Raw genomic sequence first — 27,156 nt, forward strand, 5'->3', positions numbered from 1 at the left:
TGAGAGACGTAGGATGAGATATGTGAAATATAAGGCATATGTAGAGAATTAATTGCAGTAAATCTGTGTTGCAGTCAGAAGAAAAGGAGTGAGACAAAGAACATCATAACACACTTACCGTTGTTGTGATAAAGACATTTTAATCTGGTATGTACAGTATGTACAATGTGGAGTTCTTGAACATTCAATAAAAACAAGTTTCAGTGCAGAGCAACCTTCAAGAGATATACTATATCTACTATGATGCAACACCTCTCCATAAGAGCACTTAACCAGAGTGCTGTTCAGAACTGTCTGTGCTGAGAAAGAGGAAAACCGCATGAGAGTGATCACATTTAAAGTCAACACGCAAACTAGAAATGTATCATTTCCTTACACGTTCCATTTTCTTACAGGCGCCATCATGTGTTCACAGAGCACTCTTTCCTTCTTGTTCACTTTTATAGCAAAGAAGCTATAATATTTTTTTAAATATATTTTTAACTTAAAAGAGAGAGAATTAAATTAAAGACAAGCCAAGGCTTTCAACATGAATCTAATATAATATAAAAGATTGGACACAATGCAACATATACCATTTTGTGTCCACTGACACACAGATTTGAATTACTATCTTTTTTTCTGATTCTAATGAGACAAAAACGTGTTATTACTGTTGTCATTCAATTAAATCTTTGATTGCTTTAAATTAAATATATAAACTTGTGGAATATGAGGCTGATATTTTGGAAGACCACTGAGAATTGGTGACTTTGAGTCTTTGAATGTGTTAAACTCCTCTGAAAATACTCCCACAGATCTCTTTGTTGTATCTGGTGTTCTGTTTCACACCTGAAACACAAACCTTTTTTCATTTCTGTCTGAGGACTGCATTTCTTAAATTGATTTTTGAGGCTTCAAAGAAAGTAAACGTTGTTATTGTTATGTATATGTTGTTTATTCTAATCTAATGTTTTCATCATCTTCAGACATCAAAGGATTTTGTCACCAATAATAATGATGAGATATTTTGGAGTCTATTTGAATGTAATTTGCATTAAAAGCTTTTTTATGGAACATCATGTAAAAGCATGACAAACTAAACTATTTTTTAAGATGAATGTCATTGTATGTGCTGAAACCTTGAAAAATAATCACTGTAGTAAGTGCTTGTTTTCTTTTCTTTGGCTTAAACAACCAGACAGGAAAAACCCACTTTAACAAAAAAACATCTGGAATAAAACTAAGGGGAAAAGAAACACACATATTGGCTCTATAAATTAAATCAAATCCAGTGAAATATAATTTCTCTCTGCTCATAACAAACAGTCTGTGTCTGTGCTGAGATGGAGGGAAGAAGGTACTGACACTCTGACCGGCAACAACGTGGAGTTCTTATTGACAAAACCATCATTGTTTTTACATCCAACTCCAGATTCCTGATGATGCGAACGCCTTCACTGGTTTCTTGTCGCCATTTTGCAGGTTCAGTTCCCTTCCCTCACCTCCAGATTATCTCTCTCTCTCTCTCGTTCTCTCTCTCTCTTAGTTTGTCTCTTTGACTCAGATGATTTCCAGAACGTCACAGGGAACGAAGCCTCTCTTCTTTCCACTCGTCACTCTGATGAAGCCGCTGCGTTCGCCCTCGCTGCTCACACAGATCTGAGGCAGAAAATTAAACTTACTGTACTGCTAAAACGAATAGAACGTAAAGTTTACAAGTACAGTCAAACATAGCACAACACATTTTATTGAACATTTCAATACATCTGAGTAATTGATTGAAGGGCACAATGTGCCTCTAAATACAATTTACAAGCGGTTCTGACCAGTTGAAAGAGTCATGCGCAATCCAAGTGTAAGATTTACACTAATGGATTGTATATTTCACTACTTCGAAGCTATTTTGAGTTTAAAAACCCAATAAAAATTGAACTTCATAATTATGTTGACATCCGGTTTATCTCCACAATTGGAATCATATAGCCTAACAATATCACAATTAATTAAAATTAGTTATTGATGCTATATTAATATAAACATCTTTAACTGTAAACCTACATGAATTATTCAACTCCCTCTCGTTGCAGTCATTGATTTCCCGTATGCGAGTAGGTGTACACAGTACAGAACTTAATGTTGAATTATCATAGTACCTATATGTACTGGACATTAGTTTTTCACACCAAAAGCGTAGTGACATCCTGTTGAGATACATCTGGCAAGTTACTTCCTATTTTCACATATTTAAACATGGTCTAAAGATGATACATGAAGAATACGTTCTGTTATTTTCAGCAATTAAGTGACCACACTTTCCTTTCTTTCCAACTCGGTCATTGACCCTCATGATGGACCAGAAGACATTGTATTTGCATGCTTGCTCTGAGTACTCTTAGTATCTTCCCCTGGGTTTGTGTGACAGGAAAAGAAAGGCAGCGGGTCACAAACTCATCTTGTTTTCGGTGGTTTCATCTCCACTGGGGGTTACTTGATTTAAGTCTCATATGAGTTCCAACATGCTCTGGAAAGCATTGTGGAAAAAGGAGCCTGATCTAAGTACAGCTAATATACCAGAAAAAGCTAATCTAATGGTAATTCCTTGGAAGGAACCCCTGTCAGCCTGCTCCAGCTTTCCAGTGAGTAAGCACATGCAAGGGAAGAGTTGCAGGAGGTAAGAGGCTACATGGGAGCTGCGGGAGGGTAATAAGATGGCTAAAGAGCTGCTGGGTAATGTGAATCGGATGTGCTCTAATGGCTGGGGTGTCATCATGAATTAGACACAGACGTAATGCCAATTTTTTAATGGCCAAGGTCATTGCTTCTCCAAGCCATGATGAAGAGGACGCTCATGTGATAAAGCTTGCTAATGTTTGGTCTGACTAAGTCCTTGTTATTAGTTTCAGATTTATCTGGCAGATTTTTTTGAAAGGCATTAATTCACAAGAAGGTTGCCGAGATTCTTGGAAGAATTCCTTAAAAGTCAAAGGTGTGATTCAATATTTCTAACGTTACTGCTCTCTAGTGGTGGCATCAAAAAAGACATCCAGACATTATTCAGCTGGTGTTTTTTTCATATTTGTGAAAAACCTGTGACTCACTGGGCATAATTGAATTTATAGTATATTAAATATTATATATATTATTTAATTGTAATACATTCCACACGTATTGTCTTTAATTTGAATGTGACATTTTCCTTAACAATTCCACAACAAGTTGCAGACATTGACACAGAAAAACCCTTAATAATGAGGCAGGAATGATTTAGAATATAATTCAACTATTTTAGCGAAGCATTCCTACCTGTCCCTCCTTCAGGGTGATCTGGCCTTGTCCTTTACAGCCAATGAACGTCCTGTTACACCTGAACACTTGGTCCTCAATCCGCAGCTGATGAGCAAAGGCTGCTGGGAAGAAACCGATCCTATCCTCAATTATTCCCTGAAAAAAAATCAGCAAACATGAAAACAGCTGACCCATCGCCGGGTTTCACACTCCATAAGAGGATTACAAACTCGCGGTTGTTTTCAGTAAATGTATAAAGTTATATTTTGGATCATACTATCTTATATATAGCTGGCCAATAGACATAAAGTAGATGTACTGTGTATGTCTTCCTTTTCAGTACCTATACATTGTTCTGTTTGCATGTATGAAATCAGGTAAAGTATCACTGGTCAAAGACCAAACTGGCCAGATGTCTTTGTTTATCTACAGCCTGTAGAGAACAGCAAGGAGTTAAAATGCGTGATGAGTTGCTTCGTGGTCTGGTGGCAGCCGGCTGCCTCTGTGCAGTCACGGTTTGGCCCTTTTGTCTCCCTGATTTATCTGCCATGCAGTTGTGTCCTGAGGCAGCCTGTTGCCTGGCTCCTATAATTTACAGCTGGACTTCCTTTAATTTATCAAATTCATTTTTTTAATGTGGGGTAATGTGTTGGTTTCGTACCTACCTTCCACCAGTCATCATTGGAGTCATCCGCCAACAAGATTCTGTCTCCAGCCCTGTAGTATCGAGCAAAACAAAGGAAGATATACTCAAAAACAAATTTAAAGTAAATCAAATTACTGTATATCCTACAATAAAAGGTCAATTCTACAATCATGGATCATTAAATGGTGAGGATGCTGACTTTTCACCTCGTACCTATTAGCATTAGCCTCAGTCTTAAACCCGACATCATGTATGTATCATGGCCTTCAGGTAATGTAAAAATGCAAACGGGTTTAGTTTGTTCTGGTTGTAGAAACATGGCAGTGCAACATGGAGTCTTAGTTTCAGGTCAGGATATAAGTTAAGACTCAATGTTGCATGTTGTAGAAGTACTAACTCACAGAGTGTGCATTCATTGCTGCTACAGTCATTTTTGCGAACCGGATCAATGGCCATTGGCTAAAAACTATAGCCCAGCACCTGACACTGTAAAAACTTATATACATGTGAAATTGTTGACCGATGCTTTTAGCCACATCAAACAAGGGGGTGCAGGGCTTGGAAGAGGGTGAACTAAGCGACACCGAAAAGTTAATATACGTACTGTTGACAATGAGAAGAGCTTCACCTAACCACTTGATCTTGTTTTAAGATTCCCTCTTATGCGTATGCGCTGTAGTCAAGCAATAGAGAAGGTGTTTGTGTTTTCTTTCTGATTAAATGCACCTTAATCCTGTTTGCTGTGAGTAATTCGTCTTTGTCCAGGAAACAAATGAATCATTTCACTCCATGTACCATAATCATTAGCATCTGTTCGAGGCCATCGGCTAATCTGACCAATAAAAAATCAAAAGGGCCACACAGTGGAGCCAAATGTTGGTTTACGCAATATCCCCTTTTTCCTTCCACTTGTGGTTCAGTTACAACACTGACTGTCCTTTGCTTTATATGACTGCCATGACTCAGAGAACATTGTTTATTGTAAGCGAGAAAACAGCACAGCACCTGACACTGTAAAAACTTCTAAGGCGAAAACAAAGTAGACACATGTTGTTTCAAAGAATACCAGGGAATGTACCGTATGAGCGTACTGTGCCATCAAATCAGCTGAATTATGAAAACGAGAACCATGAAAGTGATAAAACATGGTTGGTGACATCATTGTCTCTTAAATAACGAAAAGGAAGAGTGGTTTTCCTAATTCTGTATTCTAAAAGTGCAGAACTCATCATCATTACAATCACCACGTAGTTGAATGTAATCAGGTAATCAGAGCAAGTGGCTGCGACTAAAACTAATCACAAAACCTGATTTTCTCACCTAAAATGAAAACTGAACCTTTTGATTAAAGATTATATTTTACTCCTCATTTGTACTTTATGTCTCTAAGCATTTCATGTTTTGGTTACTGGCTGTAGCGAAATCCAGACGTGAAAAACATTGATGGACGCTTTCATAAGAGAATACATTTAAAACGTATCAGTGGTCAGGGAGTCCAAGAGGAGAAGTCAATGAATAATAAATGATGCTTGACGATGGAAGTTTCCCTCGACAAATCCTTATAGAGACTCAGGCTGAAGGACTCATGATGAATACTCTCTTCCTGAGGGTCTATTTCAAAGCACGTTACAGGCGATGCCCTCTCAAGCATGGTTAACAGATGGGATGCTCTGTGGCCTGAGTTTCAGATTGTATTGGGGATAATGACATAAACTCAAGTCCATACTATAGACTAAGTGTGTACAATATGTACTCTCTGCTATGGTTACCCTCACTACTGGGCTTTAATCACACCAGATTCACGAAATAGCCTAATTAGTTTATTGGCTGTTGTTGCCATAGACTGCATAAAATAAGCGTTTTCACTTATTTAACGAGTGAAACCACAAACACACAAACTGTGCATCGCTTCTTTGAACCCACTGAATCTATTGTGTAAGTGTTGATGATGATAGTGCAGCAGCCCTTTTTTGCGCTTCTGTTGACATTTCTGTATTTCCAAGTGTGAGACATTATTGCTGTCGGAATTTCCTGATATCTCCAACTCGGTATTACGACGGGTGACGTGGACTGCTTTTCATTTTTATGAAGCACTTTCTGTAGTTTTCTCTCCATATTCATAGCTGAAAGGGTATTTATCAGCACAAATCAAGGATAATCCATTTTATAATTTTAACCAAAGAATGTTGTTTTTTTCCCGCATTTAAAAATAATATATCCCCGCTTACCACTGGTACACTGTGTACGCCTCGTGGGACCTAGAAATAGACTTCTTTCCAAAGACTCTTAGGATGAATCCAAGAATACATGAGATTGACTGATATTATTAGACCTTTGTCACGCACCCACAGGTACTATTAATGAGGCCACTCCAGAGAAATTAGTCTTTGAGGATCATTACCTACAAAGATGAAGCTAATTAGTCCAAGTTGTACATCTATTCTTTTATTTTTTAACTTAAAACACTCGTTGTATAAGATAAAACACAGACGCAGTAATTAACAGACAACAGCATTATTGGCATTACAAAACAGATGAATATTGAATAGGATTGAACGGCTCTTCACCAACTTGTCATCTTATGAAACACTATATGTACGCGTGTACTTTGTGTTTTTGTGATTGTGTGCCTCGCTCTTGCATTGAATGACTGTATACGAGCAAAATGTACACTAAGATTGCATTTCAGTTTTTTGTCTTTATTTATCATTGCAAACTCACATGTGTTGCTCCAGAGCATACGATTCAGGTTCAGAGTGACGTGTGCAAACTAACCTCATGTCCAGGTCGTGGCTGTCTTGGGGAGAGAAGCTGAACAAGGCCACATAGGTGTTGAGTTTAAGGACATCCTTCGGTAGTTGGCTCTGCTCCACCTTGATGAGACACAAACACGGAAACACATGAACACACAGATTTGGTTTTGAGTCTCTCGGGAAAAGCAAAACATTGCTGACAATTTAAACAACGCTCATTCACACTTTACGAAAAACAACATAAGATGCTCCATTGTCAATTCTCTCATCGTCGTATCTCAAAATAGTCTTTTGGCATCTACATAGCGAGAAAAAAGCCTGTGTTTACAGAACACTACTAGACTGGGGAGCAGCTTAAGTTGTTCTACAATCTGTTCCTCTTAATCCACCATCAACATGAGTGGGAGAACCAGGATCAGCGTTTTCAACACTCAGGAAGTTAAAACAGGACAGTGGTGTGGGTGGAGAAGTTGTTGTCAGAGAGGTGTGAGCACAATTAGCAAGGAGATGAGCCGCTATTTTGGGGCTCATCACACCTGCTCACAAAGCTTGTGGGCGTCTTATTTCATCAACTGATACCTTAAGTCTGAATGCTGCCTGCTGTGCCCCTGAAATGATCCCTCCGAATGACAACATGTCCCTGCATAATGCCTGGACGGAAACCTTGCCAAAAGATGTAAGAATGACTTTTTAAGACACACTAATGGCTGTCGTTGTGGTGCTGTAGAGTTAATGAAGAGACGTGTTTCTGGTCTTTTGTGTCTCTCCGGTCATCATCGATGTGGCAAAGTGCCTGATGGGCGAGTCAAGTTAAAAGCAGCCGTAAGGCAAACTGCCTATGTGGCCCCTGGGTGTAAACAACAACATCAAGCCGTGGCTATCCATTACCGCTAACTAAGAGCTGATCGATGCCTTGAGAGATTCTTGATGCTGCGAGAGGCCCAGGTAACGACGTCCTTTGTAACTGATCTATCTGAAAAGAAGGCAGGGTTTAAAGTGAGGGTCAGTGTTGTGAAAGAAAAAGACGAAATAAGGAATTGGAAAAGCAGTGTTCATTCTTTTTGAATTTGTAGTAACATGTGAACATAACTTTACCATAATATCACCGTATAAACCTTTTTCATGATGAATGTGTCAGCCAATGTCTATTTACATAGCCAGCAAACATAGAGGCTTCATGAAGTCATGTTTCTGGCCAACTGGCAATTACAAATCCAATATTTACTCTTCCTCTTTATTTACTCAAAGCCACGATAAATCTACACGTACACTGGTGTATTCTTTTGTATTATTTTGTTTTATTCTTTTGCATTTTGTATGTTAAGATTTCATCAACTCCTGAGAAGAATATCTTGCTGTATAACAGCTAAATGCTCCATTATCGCTACACATAGTCATTTGATTCACTGCTTTATAAAAATTTTGATTAGTGCAGCTTCGAGAGGTAATTTTAGAAATCAATATTCAAAAAACAGTCGTTTTGCTTTTGGAGACAACACATTTTACATTTCCTGCAATAACAAATGCAACAGAGGTTTGTTTGGATCAGCAGAAGCTGCCTCAAATGTAGAGACCAACAAAACAAAGAAAACGCCACCAACAACAACATAAATCTTTTCAAACAGAGAATCCAAAAAAAAAAAAAAAAAAAACCCAGCATGTGCCAGACTATTTTACTGTCAACTGATCTCAGGTTGTTTAACTCTGAACCTGAAAGAGCGAACAGATGGGGATCCTGTGTGTGACTGCATGTGTTCCATTTGTGCGTGTGAGCCTCTCATCTCAAATTGGAGGCTCCTACTTTGGCAAAGCTGTTTTTGAGCGTTTTTCTCTGCTCATTACCCGGCAGCGCCTCCATCTGTCTGTCCGCCAGCCTGAGCTAATGGACCTGTCGGCTGACAGACAAACAGCCTGTTGCCAGCTGTGCTTGGTCCAGCCCGATAACGCAGCACAATGCGCTTCACGTCTCTTCCCCAAAATGGTCGGCTGGACTCCGAGATTGTACTGCGGAAGATAGGTGAGTGTGCGTTTTTCCTTGTATGGTTATTTGTTATTTTTTGTGTTTGTCCAAGTGTCTGCGGTGTTTTTCCATTGTTGACAATGAAGATAAACATGTTAAACTATAAAAAGTAAACAGGCTGCACATAGAAAGTGTGTGCCAGTAGCACTGATACTGCAAACCCCATTATGGAAGATAGAAAGGAAAAGAGCCGTTTTGAAATGTGCCCATGAAATATTCATTGTCACTCTGCAGGGGGTGCCAAGATATTCACAGTGTTATCACCTTTTTCCTCCCACTAGCATGAATTGTGCACCATCAGCTCTGCATCTTCACTGTAGAGAATAAAAACAGTAGCACAGACCCCAAAGCTGCAGATCCAAACATTATGTAAGGTCAAAGCTTCTCTCTATCAGTGCAGGCCAGTGGTCCTGTCAAAGCGGGTATGATTTGTTACTGCAGGAAAAGAAGTTTTCCCTTAGAGTCCTGGGAAATTCAGCAGTGACGATGGAGGCGAGGGGCAAAGTGCAGCATGCATCATGGACACAGAACGGACTGGCTGGGTATCAGTTCTCAGAGAGACCACAAAAGGTTCAGGCCCTGGTCAGTGGACAGTGTGTTCTCAGACTGCACCGATACCAAGACTCTGAGCTGCAGAATTACAATCAGTGTGAAAAGTCAGGAGAAAGGTTCACACCCGGAGTTGCTGACAGGACAGTTTAAGTTTTGCCATTTCTCTAAAAGGTTATTCAGTACATTGCATTTTCTTTTTCTGTGAAAAACACCCCCCTCAAAAGGTTACAGCTTTAGATATGTATATGTATATTAGATCATTTTATTAAATAGATGAATTTCTTACCAGCAAATCGTCAGGTTTTCTCTCAGGCTGGAAGTAATGATCTGTCCCGTTCTCAATAACTGTGAAAACTGAAAGGTGAAAAAAATAAATACAGAAAAAATGTATTACAAAAACAAAATAAATCTGTTTGCAACCTCTAAAATCTGCATATCTGTTAGATTATATGTTGGACACGTAGAAACACATACTGACTCAACTTGAAGAACTATGCCAGAAAAGTAGCAGAAATTAGAATCTTTATCCATGAATAATTATTACAAATCAAAAAGGCAAATTTCATAGCAATTAACTAGCTTGACTGCAGCTGGAAACACGAGCCTGCTGGCACTAAATCAGAGTCATTAACTCTGTTAGACTGCTGTAGCATATTCTATTATCTATATCCATGCACTATACTCAACTATTATACAATAATGTATTATTATGACTACTATTAAATTACACCATAACCTCATTCCTACTATACTATATTTAATACTATACCATGTTATTTTAATATACTGTTTTCCTACATCATATCCTATAGTATAGTGATATTTGCTTTATTACTACAACACAAAGTATCATGACTAAATCACAGGACATTATTCAATGTACACTGTTAATGTTATAGACATGCAGCTATTAATCATACTGTGTCACTTTACCGTGTAACTTGTCAATCTAACTTCTAACTACATCGCAGGTTTGTCTTTAATTGCTCTTGTTTATTCTTGTATAGTTTCTACTCATATCAGTTGAATATTTGTATACTTTATTTTACTTTTGTGCAGCTGTAATAGCATCTATTCTGGGGCTCAATAATGGCTTATTTTGTCTTGTCTTATCCCATTTATTTGAAGATATATATATATATATATATATATATATATATATATATATATATATATATATATATATATATATATATATATATATTACATCCTTTTTTCCATAAATCAGAACACTTTCAAGAAGCTAGAGCAGTGCCGCGGTCGACACATGGCGCAGGCTCAGAACACATTTCTTCTTTTGTTGGGTCAGGTGCTATTCTCTGAAGTAAATTGCTCAGCAGCATTGTATCCACGCTCCAAATTGTCCAATGCAAGGAAGTACTTTGGATTACTGTTCCCCTTGTAGTTCTGCCTTCACTGCTCGGAGGGAATGCTCCAAATTGTAAAGGGTCAGTGCGTTTCTCTTTACTACAGAGACTATTGTTGAGATGAAAACACCCCAGCCACCACTATAACAAGAGCTGCACACAATGCCGATTAAAAAAAGAGAGGTCCACATGTTTCTTTGGCCTTTCTCTAAAGGATATTCTCGAGCAGGGTCAGAGTGAGCAAGCAAATGGAGCAACTTCAGTTCTGTGGTCAACAGTTAAGAATCTTTGATGGTTCAGAGGAGAAAAATGTAATGTTGCAACTTTCTCAGACTCTCTTGTGGCAAGAGCAATGGCAGTGTTGTTTTTTTTTCGATGTGTCACTACATGGCTGTAATCCAGATGCACACAGTGTACCGCAAAAGATACTCACCATCATCGCTGTGTTTTCTCGACAGCTCCTGCCTGCTGCTGTGAGCCACCACTTCCTCTGGAACCTTATCCAAGTCACTGGTCTGCACAGAGCGTTCAAAGAGGATTTGAGTGCAGATAGAAGAGAAAAAACAGATCAGATAGATAGAGATATATACTGTAATGACAGATAGACAGATATTCTCCTCTGATTCAGTTAAAAATAGCTAAAAATTCACTCGCTTTCACAGTCCCAACAGCTGTTTTGGAGAAAACTGTAGTGTAGCAAACATGCTGTTTCTAAGTCTGCATTTGGAAACTATTATCATAACCCCTGTTGAGATCACATTGTCTCTGTGAGCCGTCACCAACACACACATTCATTCACTAACAGCTGCACAGGACAGAATGGCCTAAATCCAACAGCTTTCACTTGTCTTCATACAGAGGCCCGTATCCAGACCGCATACACAGTTTAGATTATATCAAAAGTGGTAAGCTATGAAAAACAGATTTCCTTGTGGATTCCACAAGCACAGAAAGGAGGCTGGAGAGTGTAGCTGTACAGTACAATCGGTCTCGTCCATCTTCAGGGCTGTAACATGAGTGTTTGCACCAACATCTCCCTTCATCACTGACAGTACCCGACTGCCTTTATTGGTAGTGTTTACAGCCCTGCAGCAGCAGTATCTATTGAGACCATCAGCTACAGTATGTCTGCTGCAGTGGGACAAAATATAACTATAGTATATCAATTGTGATAATCTTTATTATATCTTGACGAAAAGAAAACTTAGGAAATAGGATAAATAAAACAGAACGTTTTAGTGACCGGTATTTTGTGTTGACGGGGTAAAAACAAACACAACCAAGCATAATAAACGATCCTTTTCTCACCGAGTTTCTGTGTGGCGACTCGGAGCCGCTGGCCCTCTTGGCCTTTTGCGCCAGCGACGTCCCAAATCTCAAGGCCTCATACACGGGGTCCACCTTGTTGCCACAGGCTTCAGAAAAGAATGGAGACATGATGACAAACTAATGCTACGCTTTTAAGTTAGCCATGTGCTGCTTTACAATACTATAAAAACAGGAAGGTGAATCTTGTAAAACAGCTAAGTGGATAAGGGGTTCTGGAAGAGTGTAGGACAGTTTTTTGCTTTAGTGCATGTCATCCCACACAGAGTTAGAATTATTATGGAGATTTAAGCTGCTCACCGATGGGCATGACTTCTTTAATGCAGCCGTATTGTTCCTGGATCAGCAATGGAGAGCTGTAGTACCGTCGAAAGCCTTTTGGCTGAAAGACAGAGAGGGAACAAAGAGGGCTAAGCAACAGACTTTAAAGACAAACCAATATGCAGCACCACAGCAGCCCGACGCTGAAATACTGCACATATCTCTCATCAGTCTGACATGTCTGCACCCACACTGGATGTCAGAAATCACTGTTGTTAATGTTAAACAGACATCAAAATATTATTCAAATGAAAAATATGAAGGACTGCAGTTCCAAATCGTGCATGTGTCAAGGTCAAGATAGGAAAACAAATGGTATTAAAGTCACTGTCTTCATTTTATTTCATTCATCATGTTCTCCCTCTATCTCCAAATGCCCTAAAACATTTATAATTCATATATTCATCACCAACCTGCATCCTAGCCAATCAATACTTTCCCATCTGTTTTGAATCCTTCTTAAGTAAAGAAGAAAGACAGGAGATTGAAATTCTCCTCAATCACTGGGTCATGATTAATTCATATATCTTTTCAGATTTTTGGCATATTATTTTCTTCTGGAGATTGTCCTGCATACATATTTGACCATTTAAATTCTTTACTGGATGTGACGATCAGCATTGCAGACCTACATATTATTCGACTGTTTTTTTTGTTTACAAATAATGTATGTATTTAATGTAAAAAGATCGGGATTCATTCTTTATTTGACACTTTTGATGAGGAGAAAGCTAAAGTATCCCACTCTGAGCTCTCCAAGTCCAGCTCGAGAACTGAGATGTCAGATTTTTGGGGGCAAACTCATAAAAGAATCTGATTTTTTTTGGCTCCAAAGAAAATAAACTACTCAATGTTGCTCTCAGTGACTTCATTTAATACACTGATATTGTGACAACAGTGATTGTAAGTTTTGGGAAAATCTGGGGGACGAGTCATGGTGGCTTTTCTTCTGTGTCTTGTGCTTGTTTCTGTTCATCAAAAGTCACTCCACTCAAATTATTTATGCAATAAGGTTACAACCACACATTCCAAAGTTGTACAAAAACAAACACTGTTTTTGGAAAACAATATCTGCCTGAATCAGTGCATGAACAAAGAATCAAATTTGAGAGCTGTCTTCTTAATGATTTTTGATTTTGACAATACAGCACCAAGAAATGAAGTAACTTGTAATACTGTACATTAATAACTGCATTACACTTCTAGCTGCAATCAGTCTTTATAAAAGCTTACAGTTGCATTTCCCCATTCCACATCTTGACAGGTTTCTGTTTGATCTCACAGAGAAATTATTTCAAAAGCTTTTAAATATTGGGAGAGAACATGCTTATGGTGACTGTTTTCAGTGATCTTGTCTCTGTCAAACACTGAGTCAACGTGTGTCGTAAACACTGGGCACCAGGGACAGAAAGACATCTGGATGAAGCTGTGGCTGAAAACTGGAAAATGGGAAAACTGTTACTGGAGTTGTCGAGTCTGAATCTAAACCAATACTGTGTGTTGGGAGAAGCGAAAGCAACTCATTTTTAGTGAATGGGCTATTTGTTAGCTCAATGGGCTACATCCTGTGTAAGTTTCAAAATGTCACTGAAAAAACAAACTATTCTTTCACAGAGTCTTTGAAAAATCATAAAACATGAGCATCATTAGCTGATTATGGCTGAACGTGAAGTGATGTTATGTGACCAAAATGTGTGAACCACAAAGGCTTTACTGTTTAATAACAACATTTTTAAACTATATGTCTGATGAATTAATTGTCACTGTTTCAGTCAGAAACCTGTAGGGAAGAAATGGTGAAAGCCTGGTTTCATGGCCTATAAAGATTCAGAGCATGAGGCAACTTGATCTCTTTGCTAAAGAGTTCTCAAGCCAAGAGAAACAATCATGGCTGCTGAAGTATCCAAGTTTAGAGTAAGTTGAATTTAGAGCTGAACTCCACTGGGGAAACTTCCTTTTTTATCTATTGACCTCTCAACCTCATTTTCCACTCCTGAGAGCCGATCGTATCTTAAGGCCTCATCCCTTAGGCATCGAGTGGAGAGATGTCACAGGGCCGCCTGTACAATTAGTATGACTTCAATATCATTTCCATATGACATCTATGAACTTTATTCTCTCGGATTATCACAAACTCATCTTATTTCAAATTTCCTCTGTAACTCCAGCCACATTTTCTTAACATGGTGTAGCCAAAAACAGTGGGGAACAAGGTAAGAAAAGGTAGGAAATCACACATAAAATGTCCTGACAGTGTTACAATCTCGTTCTCCTCAGTGTGGGATGTGTGCGAATGACTAAAGAGTCCCAGTTCAGTCCTGACTGCCAGTTTGCTGGGCTGCTATGAAAGTAAAAAAAAAAACGTTCTTGGAGCAGCCTTTCGCTGGTAAACTGAATCCTCCCTAGTAAACATGCTCAGCCTGTCCCAACAGACCAACTACAAAATCAAACGGTTACATTTTACTGCAGGTTCACGTAGTATAAGAGACAATGATTGTGAATTGTGACACTTTCAAATATCATCACCCAAAAATGAAGAGAGGCCCCAAAAGTCTGTTGCTGGGAGGGAAAATGATACACAATGAATGATAACAAGGTTTGATTTCTGAATTAATGATTTTTAAGTGAGGAGGTTATTACAATACATGGTGGTGAATTACTACTACTGAAAAGCTGACTCATTGACTGTAGCAAATAACAAATAAATAAATCCCCCCTACTTAATGAGGCAGTTTTGCTCTAGTTCTTTATGTCAACATTTAAGCACATTTTAAATCAGAGCTAAACAAAAAGAAAAAGGGAATTGTGTGTCTTCTTTAATATCACCATTAACATTTTTCTCTCCGGCTTTTCACAAACAAACAAAAAATCCATCCTCAATTTAAGTTTCATCAAAGTTTTTCAGTAAGGTTTTGAAAAGGGTTAATAAGCATAAAGGGTTCAATAATTTCTTTTAAGGGGTCAATATGCTTCAAACTAACGAGTCGACCGCCGATCAATCGTGCCAACTTTCCCAATTTTGTAATAAAAAATGAAATTGAATAATTAGTGATCTGAGAATTGTTCCAGATATTATTTCACACCCTCTTATTTCACAAACAACCCATGCTTGACTTGCATATTAAAACACATACATCAAGGCTGAGACTGTGAAATGCCAAACACATCATAACACTCTCACACGTGACATCTTCAATAGAGGTTATGAAGTGGCTTCAGGGTGATTGTATTGACTCTGTTTCAGTGGTTTATGCTGACAGCAGCACGGCAGAACAGAGGTCAGGAGGAGGTCAGCGTTTTTGTAAATAGTGCGTTGCATTGCTATTATCTAACACTTAAGACAGAGTGATGATATAACGATTATGAGGACGATGACGAGGATGGATGGTGGTGACAGATGTACCAGCACACTCGCACATTAAGTGTGATTTCTGAATAAGCACATTCTAGTGGGAAACGGTCAGACGGCCAATTCTAATATGTCTGTTTTGGTTTCTATCATACTGACATAGTATTTATAAGCTCCTAAACTGTTGACAGCAAAGAGAAATGAATGTCTTCATGTTTGTATTATTTGGTGTCATGCATCTTACCAGTTTGCCCATGCAGCGCTGCTGTCCCACTCCATTCTCACATTTGTGATGTAGGCTCATCTTGCAGGCTTTGCAACGAAGCCCATGCTTTGCCGTGTTTCCTGCCAGGAACACCACATGCTTGGCTGTTGTGCCTGATACACACACAGAAAAAGAGGCAACAGGTTCAGATGTGTTATGCAGGAAGAGGCTTTGAATGGTTTCCCAAAGTGAACAGCACATTACATGCAGAAAAGGAGGGAAAATATACTGTTCAGATAGCAGTTTCGTGAATTAATTAATGAAATGAATTGTCTTTAGATGATTATTCGTCGCCTAAGGTTTCTGGAGTCTTTCCCTGCATGCACTAGGGAAAACCTGTGAAGATACATGTGGAACATTTTAACAGGGACAAAATTTAGCAAGCGTGACACATGATGTGCATTTCTTTAAAACCTTTAAAACAAACTGACTGTTATAACCAGGTGCTTTCAAAACCAGGAGAACCCATTTTAAACTGCTGCCTGTGTGAGGCTCACCCTCACTTATGAATACGTGACTCACAGTTGCTGGAATAAATGAAGATTAATCTGATTTATCAGTGAACCAAAGTTATGCAACACTGCAACAGCAAACCTTCAGCATGCTTAATGCACAGAGGTGTGTGGCTATGTCACAGATAAATATGGTAAATATGATAAACAAATGACAATGATAGTTTTGTGGAGATGTGAGATAGTGAAGAGAAAGGTGTTGGCAAAGAATAAACGCTCACATGGCAACCACAACAGAATGCCTCAAAGCAATCTTTAATGAGGATCACTGGGCTGGGGCACTGTCGTTGTGTGTGTTTGTGAGACAACGAAATACAACAAAAGGTTGAGTGATGAATAGGTAGGTACAGAAGTAAGTGTTTAAAACTGGTGATTTTACATTTAATTACATTTCAGCAATTTTTCACTGCTTGGAGGGAGTGACGTGGCCAGAACTTAAAACAGCAAGTATTAATAAATATTCCACACTCAAATAACATAAATCAAGTAAGGCTGACTGGCTGGCATTGACTTAGGCTGAGAGCTGTCTGCATGGACTGTGGATGTGTGTAAAATGTAGAATTGTTTTCGTTTATAAGAGGATAATGTTTCAAATGATCCTCACAGAAGACAAAATGAAAGAAGGGTTCCTGAGAAGAATTATCAGTAAATCATTATTATGGTCCGCATAACAGGACAAAAACACCACTTGCAGCCAGCAGCGGTGTAACGTTTGCCAGTCATTCCACATTAGCAAGAGACGACAGTGTTAACAAGTCCCAGGGCTGTTATTAGTTGTAGTCTGGCAGATATGCACCTCCAGCTCTTTATTGATCAGTCAATGAACATGTGCCCCGGCCTGGCCTCACTCCGCATGCATGCATTTGAAAATTCTGACGTGCAAAGGATTCATCGATCTTCATCAGTCTGAGTTAAGAGCACAGGGAGAATAATCAGAGCGTTAATCCTCACAGAAAGATGATCAACATTGTTCACAATTTTCATGTTTTGTCCAGTTTTTTTGTGCATTCTGAATGGGCAATTGTGGCAAGCACACTCTGTCAGCGTTTCAATCTAGATTGCAACATATTGAGTTTAGATAACACTGTAACTATGAAACCAAGAGGAACACCTGATCCCCGAACAAGACAGCAAACACCAGATACTGTGTACCTAAGGTGCAAAGCCCTTTGTGTAGTTTACTTAGCCAACAGGGGAAAAAGAATCTGTGCTTGCTCTTCACGTGCTGCAATGTGAACTGGTATCACGGATATCTGGAGCTGGAGCGCAGTGACAGGAACTCAGTAATGGGTGGAAAACTGGATATTATTCCCCATTTTAAGCTCTTGTGTTGCTTGGCGGAGCCTGACTGCCACAGAGCTGGCAGACTTGGTGAAACTGAGACGGAAACCGAGAGAAATGAGATCCTAGCCTGAACTTTTCGGTCAACACAGATCGACACAAAAAGCAACAACGGCAAGAGCAGAGGCAATGAGCACGACCTGGACCACTTTTTAGGTCACTCTAAATCAAGTCAATTAGCAATGTTCAATGAAGACTTATGAGTTTCATTCGGTCATCTTTCAGACACCCTGACTCCTGTCTGTCTCTCTGAAGACACAGGACAGGAAGCAAAGGAAGCCCTTGACAACGAGTTGTTGATTGGCTTGTTTGAGCTGACTCACCACAACATGGAGGAATAAGGAGATGCCTCCATGTTAACTCGTAACAGCTACGAAGGGAACAAACCACTGTGTTTCCGTAGTCTGATACAAGAAACTGACATTGTCGACTTCCTTCAGCAATGGTTGGGTAATGACGTGAGTGCATGTGTGTGTGTTTAGGTGCTTTTTCCTCCAGGCTTGGAGAGGAAGCCAGGACATTACAACTGTGGGGAAAGTGAGTGACAGTGCAGCTCTCCATGGCATTTACTCTTTCTTGGCTACTCTGCTTTTAAAGTTTAATCTTCATTTATAAAAGAGTAAAGGACTCCTGCCAGATTTCCCATACTTCTTGCCTCAAAATAAATTTCCCACAGTCTTTCTTCCTCAATTTTCCAATCTTTCTCCCAACAGAATCTCTCTTATGCTGCACACTCTTTACAATTGCCACACATTGATCCATTAAGCCACTGTTGTTATTTCACGCCTCTTTTTCTGTGCAAATAACCTTCATCATGACAAAAACTCCTCCACCTCTTGTTCTTATTAAGCTCTTTGGTTAATTTACATATTTTAATTAGTTTCTCCCACGGCCATTAGTTTTTTTTACTACTAAATATCCCATTATATACCCATCGAGAATCAGGGAACAAAGGCCTAGAATGCTGAATACAAAGGTAAAATATAGTTGTTTGTTATGTGTCCATCTGCAATTAGGGATTGTCAGGAGTAAGGACAAGTCTACAATCATGCCAGCATCTCTGTGAGACTACAGTTCGAACTACCTGCTAACATTTGCGACAAGCTCATGTTTTGCAGATATAACGTTTACCATGTGAATCATTCTTTAAAGTTTTTATGAACTGGCTTTTTTCAGCTGACATTTTCCACGCTGGCGCCCATGCAGTTTGACATTCTTTACTACAACTTAATAATACACTGGTGTGAGAGACATTTTCAAGACATGACAGACAATATCAGCTTTCAATTGTAACACTTAAATGAATCAATGGGGTATTAGTGCCATTGCAAGGTCATCACAACACACGGCTGTTGTGATGACAGTAAGTGTGGGTTTTGACTGACATGTGTGTACATTGTGTGTTTTAATGCAGGGAGACGTAGGAGAGCCTCAGTTTGCATCACAGTCGTATCTGTCGAGTACCCCACTTTGACCTCTCACCCCTCTGATTTATTTCTCTCTTGGATCCACCAAATGTGTCATGTGTATCTCTGGGATTTCATAGCACAGATTAGTGCTAAATTAATCAAGTGAGATTACTTTCTTATTCGTTGTGAGTATCAACTTGTCGTATTAGTTAATCCAGAAATTTGGACGCTTTGATTTGAGACATTTAAGGGATTGTGTAAGTAAATCACTGCCTAATCCCTAAATGTTTATGCAGGATCAGTGATTCCTGACTGACAGTGATAATAGTTTGTAATATTTTGTAATTGAAGCTAAAATTTCAAGCATGCCCAAATAACTATATTTCACCCTTTGTCAGCCACAGGTAACTCCATTCACTCATGTAGACATTTATTTAATACGACATTTGCGGCAAAGTCCTGCAATCAATATGTCATCATCAGCCCTTACTCTATCAGAACAGTTTTATGTTCCAGTGAAACAAATTCGCTGTGTGCCTCACAACAACTTTTATGGACAAAATTAGAGCACTGCACATAGTGTTTAGGCAGTGTAATGAAGTGAAACACAATAGAAGAGTAACCTTGGCATAAATAAAGGAAAATGTGGTTAGACGGGCACACTGAATACACGTCTGAATTAGGTTGCAATAGTACTCTTAACTTCTTCTTCTAAGGCTCTCCCCACCCACACAGGTGTTTTAAATTACTCTGGCTGGTCAGGTTGACGTTGGGTGGAGCTGTGTTTAACTTTACGATGTAATAACAATGATGATAATGTCGATATACGCCCTCACAAGTACAGCTAAATGAACAGGAGAATGAATTGAAGTGTCAATCACACGGACCTGGAAAGAGATCTAATCAGGCAATGGAAGTGAAAACACCTGTGTTATTACTCTGTTGGTCGGAAAGACTAAGAGTTTAAACTGGCTGTGACTTTTTTATTTTTTTATTTTGTTTTATTCCTAAAAGGACTCTCCTCTCATTTGTATCTTCAAACAGATGAAATGTTGGCCTTGATCTTAGTTAAAAACATGAATTGATCTTGATAAAAAAATAAAAAAATGACTAAAACATATTAAAAGCACTATTCTGTTTAACTGAGCATAGTGTATGAGCTAGTCTCTTATAAATACATGGTTTTAAAACGAAGATAAACGCCTACAGAAAAATTGTAATATATTTATTGCTCTATCAAATATTTACTAATGTAGTTCTGCTTCATCTAGTAAACCTAATAAATGGGTCAGTGAGCACTTTAATGTAATTCAGCCATTTCTGTTATGGATGACACAATTAATTTGTACAGGCTTTTATACAATACAATAAAGGATCCTCATCTCGGAATACGGTGAGTGTTTAATGTTTCCACGCCGCCTTTTACAATATTAGCATATTGTCATTAATCTACGCATTAGGGCGCGTTGGGAATTGAAAAACCTTTTGACTAAAATAGTGACATTGATTATAAGATTGCCTCTTTAATCCAATTAAACATCACCATAGATTATACACTATATTATATCATGTATTTTTCCAACTTTTGTTTATTGGGCAAAGTTAAACAAACAAACATTTTAGTTATCAAACATTTTTCTTTCCTAACACCATTAGGTATTTGCACCATCGCAGCTCATCACACACACACACACACACACACACACACACACACACACACACACACACACACACACACACACACACACACACAGAAAAACAACCTCCACCCCGACTCTCTGCTGACCGCACTGTGTTCTCATTAAAGCAGGATAAATGAAGAAGAGGGTAGCATCTCTTTTCATGAGTGGACCGCAGGACTCGGCACCTATCACCGAGCCAAGAAGGCCTGACATCATGCTTTTATTATTAACAGACCTCCAGAGGCCCATTCGAGGCTTCGGCCAGTGGATGCGTCTCACTGGCCACACCAACAGACTAGTGTAAAGAAACAATGGTCATAAATGTGTTGAAATATGTTTTATGGTGGGATGAACTTTAGTTTCACGTGATCATTTCTGAAGACCACCAAAACTGAAAGCCAATAGATGTGTTAGTGTCTTCCAAAAGAAATGTGTGCTTTTTGAAGAATTGTATCACGCTTTTGAAGAGTATTTATTTCTATTTCTTGTAGTCACCACGTGTCAAAGGTAATGGAACACCTCTATGCATTCGATGTACAAAGCTGGAAAACACAGATAACAAATGTTTGTCTGCTCAATAGCACTGTAAACGTGGAAGTGTACAGTTTTTACTGACGAACAAGAACCAGCATCAACTGATTTTTTTGGCCACTTGGAAATCAGCTGTGAGTACAGCACTGACATCTTATCAACTTAGAAGTTGATATTGTGAATTTGTCCAAAAGCAGTCGCTTGTTTCAGATCCAGCAGATGATGAAAAGGGACATATTAGTCTCTTCGGCTGCTAAACGCTCCTCTCTGTTTATCAGCTAGTAGTAATGTTCTCTGTCTGCGGTCTGGTGCAGGACAGGTCAAGTTTGTTGGCGGCTGTGGCTGGAAATAATGTTAATGAGAGAGGAGAGACTGAACTGACATAGTAAAGTTGTAGTCCATTTTCAGCTATGCTTATTCGTTAAACAACCAAAATGTCCAAAATCGATAATTTTAACATAAGTAATATTCTTTTTTTATTCCACATGTTTAGTGAGTTTTGACTTAATCTCCAAACTAAGAACTTTAAAGGACCTGTTGAATTTGCTTTTGTCAGGTTAGAAGACGGAGACCTTGAACTCAGACTAATGTACATGAGACAAAACTAAATTATCTCAATTATACAAAGAAAATCAAAGACTGTTGGCAAACTAATACAATACAGTTGTTACTCCAGTGTTACCCCAATAGTATACACACACACACACACACACACACACACACACACACACACACACACACACACACACACATGTATTCAGGCTTACAAATATATAATCAGGGGCTTGGTGAGCAGATGGTCATTGTCATTATCGTGCTGCAGAGGCCCTGAGATATAAAGACTTAGTGCTCCCTCAGTACTGATGGTAACAAGGAGGGGAGCGGCCAGAGAAACCAGAACATCTGGCGAGGGGAAAACAGGAAGGAGGAGCTGGCACTGTTGTTGGCTATATGACACCCGAGCAGACAGATGGAGGGACCTGGCGCAGTGTGCGAGAAAAAGGACGACTGAGACATTTTGGTCGCGTCAGCGGGTCAGGTTGGATGCTCAGGTGTCTGGGGCCTAAATGTCAGAGGGTGTTTGGATACTTATGCCTTGTGTGTTCCTTCTGAATAAAAAACATGATAAGGAGGATATTAAAACAAAAGGTTGGTGCTTTAGGAGACTCTAACCTTTTACATTCTGCTGTGTCCGTACCATATATGCATGTTATTGCATATGCATTACTCTCTTATTTTGATTCTGATGACAGAAAAGTTTTACGAATAACTTCAATCATGTTATCTGATGAAGGTCTCATTATGAAAAGGTTATTCCCAATGCTGTGATTGCAAAGTTCATTAGATAATGTGCAGGACTTTTTTATTTGTGTACCTCGCTTCCTCCTCTGATCTTGACACTATGCTTTGTTTGGTATTCTGATCACGCTCACGAAGGAGGGCTGCGTTGTAACCATACCTACGATCATGTGGTTGCAGACATCACAGAATGTGGGCTTCTTGAAGATGTGCTCCATGAAGCAGTGTCCGGCTGAGTCTACCTGCAGCGGGTTGCGTGACTGGGAGCGTGATGTGGGTGGAGGTGCGGAGGGGATGGCTGGAGGGACCGGAGGGATGGGCAGGTTGGTGGTGTGCGGCGGGGCCATCCCAATGTTGCACAGATGGCCCGTGCTGCTGCTCACATCTGAGAGCAGCTCCGTCTTGTTGTCGCTGCTTGTTCGGAAGAAGTTGTCTGCGCTCTTGCTGCGGATGCTCTTGGTCTTGAAGGACAAAGAGCGCTTGAGTCTCTGCAGCTAAAAGAAAGTAGAGAAAAACAGTTGGAGTAAAATGAAGCAAGGGAGAGAAACAGACAATTAAAAGGAGAGACAATGACAGAGGACAGAGAATAATTCAGTGGCAGGAATCAATTCCTGTAATATCCTAAATAAATTACAAAGTCAGTCTCTAAAACCTTCTGGCAAATGTCTCAGTGTCTGATGGCTGATGAAAGGCAATTGAGAGGGGCAACTTATCACTGCGCAATAAACAACCTTTAGGATTGCCCACCTGGAAGGTAAAGTGATTTCCTGGTGAGAGCAATGCATCACATCAACACTATTTCTCACATGCTGTGCTGCCATTTCTGGCTGCATCCTCTATCAATCTCCTAAGGCTCCTCTTTTACAGTAATGCTATTCATAACACTCCACACTGACAACCCCTCATTTAACCTCTCAGTGTGTACTTCCTCCTCCATGAAACCAACTTAATCCTGGGCTTAAACACGCAATAAAGAATCTTTAAGCTACTGTATTTGATTTTATAGTTGTGGTTTCTGGCTGGTGTTCGGCTGCAGGTCTCAGATTTATGTGACTGATGGATAAGGAAGGACTCCTACGGATCTTTGTATATCTTAACACATAGGACAAATGTGTGGATTTACAGATTTTCTGCGTGGTGCAGAAAGGTTGATCTGTCCTCTTCTAAATTTGTTCCAAAGTATTACCTATGTACACACAGACACTGTTTATGAATGACAACGTAAAACTGATTCTAAGTTGAGATACTCACGTAGACTTAAACAACACAATACAACTAAGTGAAAAAACAAACGTGAATTGTTAGCTGTTGATGTGGTTGGCTAAAAACATTGAATCACATAGAGCTTATCATTGAAGCTTTGGTATGGTGAGGATCAATTAATTGAACGGGCCACTGTGGAAAAAATCAATTTGGAACCTTTCTCTACCATTACCACCCACACACAGGAATGCACAACCCACATGACAGCACACATATATTCTACAGCAACCTTGTCAATCTTCACTTGCACGGCTTTTACACACCCTGAAAAGAAAGTTGATGGTAACACATCACAATAATGTTAACGCAGTTAGGTCTTGATAAGTGAATTATATACACAAGACATTTTTGACTGGACATCCTACACGTGTTGTACCTATTTAAAAAGGCTGTAATGGTAAAGGATACATCTTCACCGTAAGGTGGTTTTATACATTGAAACTTAAGTAAAGATCTCTCTAAATAATTGAAGTGAGGCGAAGTGCATGCATTGAGGAGCTCATGCTGAGTTTGACGTCATCAAATCTGTGGGAGCTGATTCCCATCTGAAGCAGAGAAGGTTAATGGGGGCTGGACTAGGTAATGCAGAAATACATTAAATAAGAGCCATGTATGGCATAATATTATATATGAAATCATTGTTAATAAATAAATGTAATGATGCAGCCTCGATACAAAGAGTGCCCTCTATAAATATGAGTGACTGTGGATGAAACCTTATTTGGCATTGATGTCACTAAAGTGATCTATCTTAAAGAGCAGGAAAAGTTGTAACGCAAAACCACTTGTTTATCTTTATTTACATGCAATATGCTGTTATGTCACAATGAACTAAAATCAACAGTGCGCTACAATTTACACAAGAGTGGAAGCTCACCTTGCGCTTCTGATGTTCAGGTCTCACAGTATTCTTAAAGGAGGAATAAAAACACAAACAAAGCTTCACTGTGTGGAACTCACTCTACTTGAACTGTCTGTAAGGAGGATTAAACAATTATATAATATCTTTTTAGCCTTTCTGAAGTGTTCTACGACTAATAAAGTAGTAATAATAAGAACTAATGGAAGGGAGTGTGGTTGTTTGTTCGAGGCTTTATGTGAAATGTTAGCCAGGACTCTCTTAGTAGTGACCAGATGTGCCAAAGAGCTCACGTGCACAAGCTTTAAAAGACATAATACAAAGAGGATGGCACATCTGTGATATTGATGAAAGCTTGAACGTAAATATTAATAAAGATAAAGTATGATTCTCATACGTCATTTATATGCGCGTTGGGACAGGAGAGGAGAGCGAATGTATCCATCCACTTGCATAGTGAGGAGTTTCATTATTGTACTGCTGGTTGTAGTATCTGGGCAACATGTGACCGACATAGATGGCAAAACGCCTGAGGCAGCAGCTGTGGATCTCTATCACACAGCCTACTTTCCTCCATCAGCCACAAGTTGAGAGCACAATCCCATATTGCACTTATTTATTAATGTATACATAACCGTAATACCATATTATCTCTTTTACCACTACAGAGCGTGTTTTAGGTGAATCGAGAGCTTTAAAGAGTTGTTACACCGTCATTGATCTCGCAACAATTAATCTAAATTTTAGATGAACACACACACACTTTATACAAAAGTCATAAAAGACTTTGTGTGAGGCTCGATTGTGAGTTCAAACTGATTTATGTAAAGTGTTTTTAATGGTACATTATCGTGATGCTATTCTTAAGGTATCTTTACCCACTGGGGTCTGTTGTACTTAGAATGAGTCTGTAATCACCCTTCATGGCACTTTAAATGTTTTTTCGGTCTTATTTTTACAACTGGTATGGTATCCTCCAGAGTCATAAAAACGACATAGTTTGCATGTGCGTTGTTTTTCTTTTGGGGAGCTGGTCCCTGTTGAGTCGATTTCCCTGTCATAGTGTGTTTGACCAGCTCTATTCATACGAGTTATTGGACTGATGAACAATACGGATCCCCCCGTATTACATCCGGGTTGATAAATAATAAATAACAACAGGATAGTCCTACCTTGGTTTCTTGCTGGCTGGCGTTCGCCGACGGGGATTTGGGACTCTCATTCTGGTCCCGTTCGTCCTCTTTGCCCCCACTTTCGTCCTGAATCATGTTGGCCGGTGGGATCATCCTCTCTTTTTGGGATCTTTAAAAAAAAAACTGTTGCTCTGTAGAGTTTGCTTCCTCTCAAAGCTCTTTACATATTTTCCATTCCTCTGTAGTCACCGTGACCTGCGGATACGAGGAGGGGAAGTCATTCAGCCCCGCTGCTGCTGTCGCGAAGGGAGAGATCCGAGTTCCATCCGCCGTAAGGAGAAGATGAGAAAAACGCTCTGAGGCTGCTGAAATAAGTGCTTTTCAAATCAAAAGTTGAACAACAGTCCAGTTCCGCTTGAAAGTGCCCCGTCCTTCTAAATGAGGCGTTCGCGTGTATCGTGTCGTCGTGCGTAATGCTGCCAAGACATCTCCAAGTCCACGCTGCGCGCCACGCACTGCCAGCCCTCCGATGGGAGGAGAGCTGTACGCGATCAAGGGAGGGAAGGATGTGGAAGGAGGAGAAATGTGACACAACGACTCTGTCCTGCCGGGATTCAGAGGGAAGACACTCAGTGTGAAACACCCATATGGTCAAATGAAATCACTGCGAAGTAAAACGATGTTTCACGTCATTTCATGTGTTTTATTATAGGTTTATTTTAGATTATTTTGGTGGAAGTCTTCCTGTAAAGTCTAATTGACAGTGACTGAGAGGATGTTCCTAAAAATAAATGATATGGTCAAGACAAGGGAGAGGAAAATAGTTGCATTTAAAACAGGAAGAAGCTTTGTTTTGACCCAAATTAGCCTGGATTTTAAAAAATAAATAACTCAACATGTTTTCTTTCCGGGAATTAAAAGAGACGACTGAGCAGTTTCATGTTGGCTTTCTCTTAATGTGATGCTACAGCTATATCAGACTGTCAAGTTATCTTAGAGTAGCTTAGCATAAAGACGTGAGGGAAGCCTGGCTCGCTCCTAAAACTAACTTCCTAGACTCCCAGTATCTGTAAAGCTCAATGATTAATCTTGTAATACATAAACCATGAGAGGAAAAAATGCATCTTTTACGGAGGGCTTATGTACCTGACTTTCTTGGAGGTACCACTAGTACAGCAACAAACAAAAAGCAAGAAAACTAAAATAAATAGTGTTTGTATTTATGCTAGGCTCACAGTCTGCTGGTTGTATCCTGCTCATA

General features: G+C 39.4%; 1 protein-coding gene across 2 annotated transcripts; it reads right to left on the minus strand.

Moving 5' to 3' along the window:
• Nucleotides 1-120: 120 nt before the first annotated feature.
• Nucleotides 121-27,156, minus strand: stac (SH3 and cysteine rich domain). Of its 2 annotated transcripts, XM_068580708.1 has the most exons (13): nt 27,042-27,156; nt 25,935-26,499; nt 24,781-24,813; nt 22,801-23,134; nt 15,846-15,979; nt 12,232-12,313; nt 11,914-12,020; nt 11,039-11,120; nt 9,525-9,592; nt 6,689-6,786; nt 3,933-3,984; nt 3,286-3,423; nt 121-1,641 (listed from the first exon to the last, which is right to left on the minus strand). In XM_068580708.1, exons 2-13 carry the CDS (start codon nt 26,046-26,048, stop codon nt 1,543-1,545), a joined length of 1,341 nt encoding a protein of 446 aa, XP_068436809.1. In that variant the 5' UTR covers nt 26,049-26,499; nt 27,042-27,156; the 3' UTR covers nt 121-1,542. The 2 variants fall into 2 exon arrangements, with proteins under 2 accessions (XP_068436809.1, XP_068436810.1); XM_068580709.1 differs by lacking the exon at nt 24,781-24,813.

Source organism: Clinocottus analis, unplaced genomic scaffold (assembly GCF_023055335.1).
Source record: "Clinocottus analis isolate CAN_PGR_092001 unplaced genomic scaffold, fCliAna1.0.p SCAF_17, whole genome shotgun sequence".
NCBI classification, from domain to species: domain Eukaryota; kingdom Metazoa; phylum Chordata; class Actinopteri; order Perciformes; family Cottidae; genus Clinocottus; species Clinocottus analis.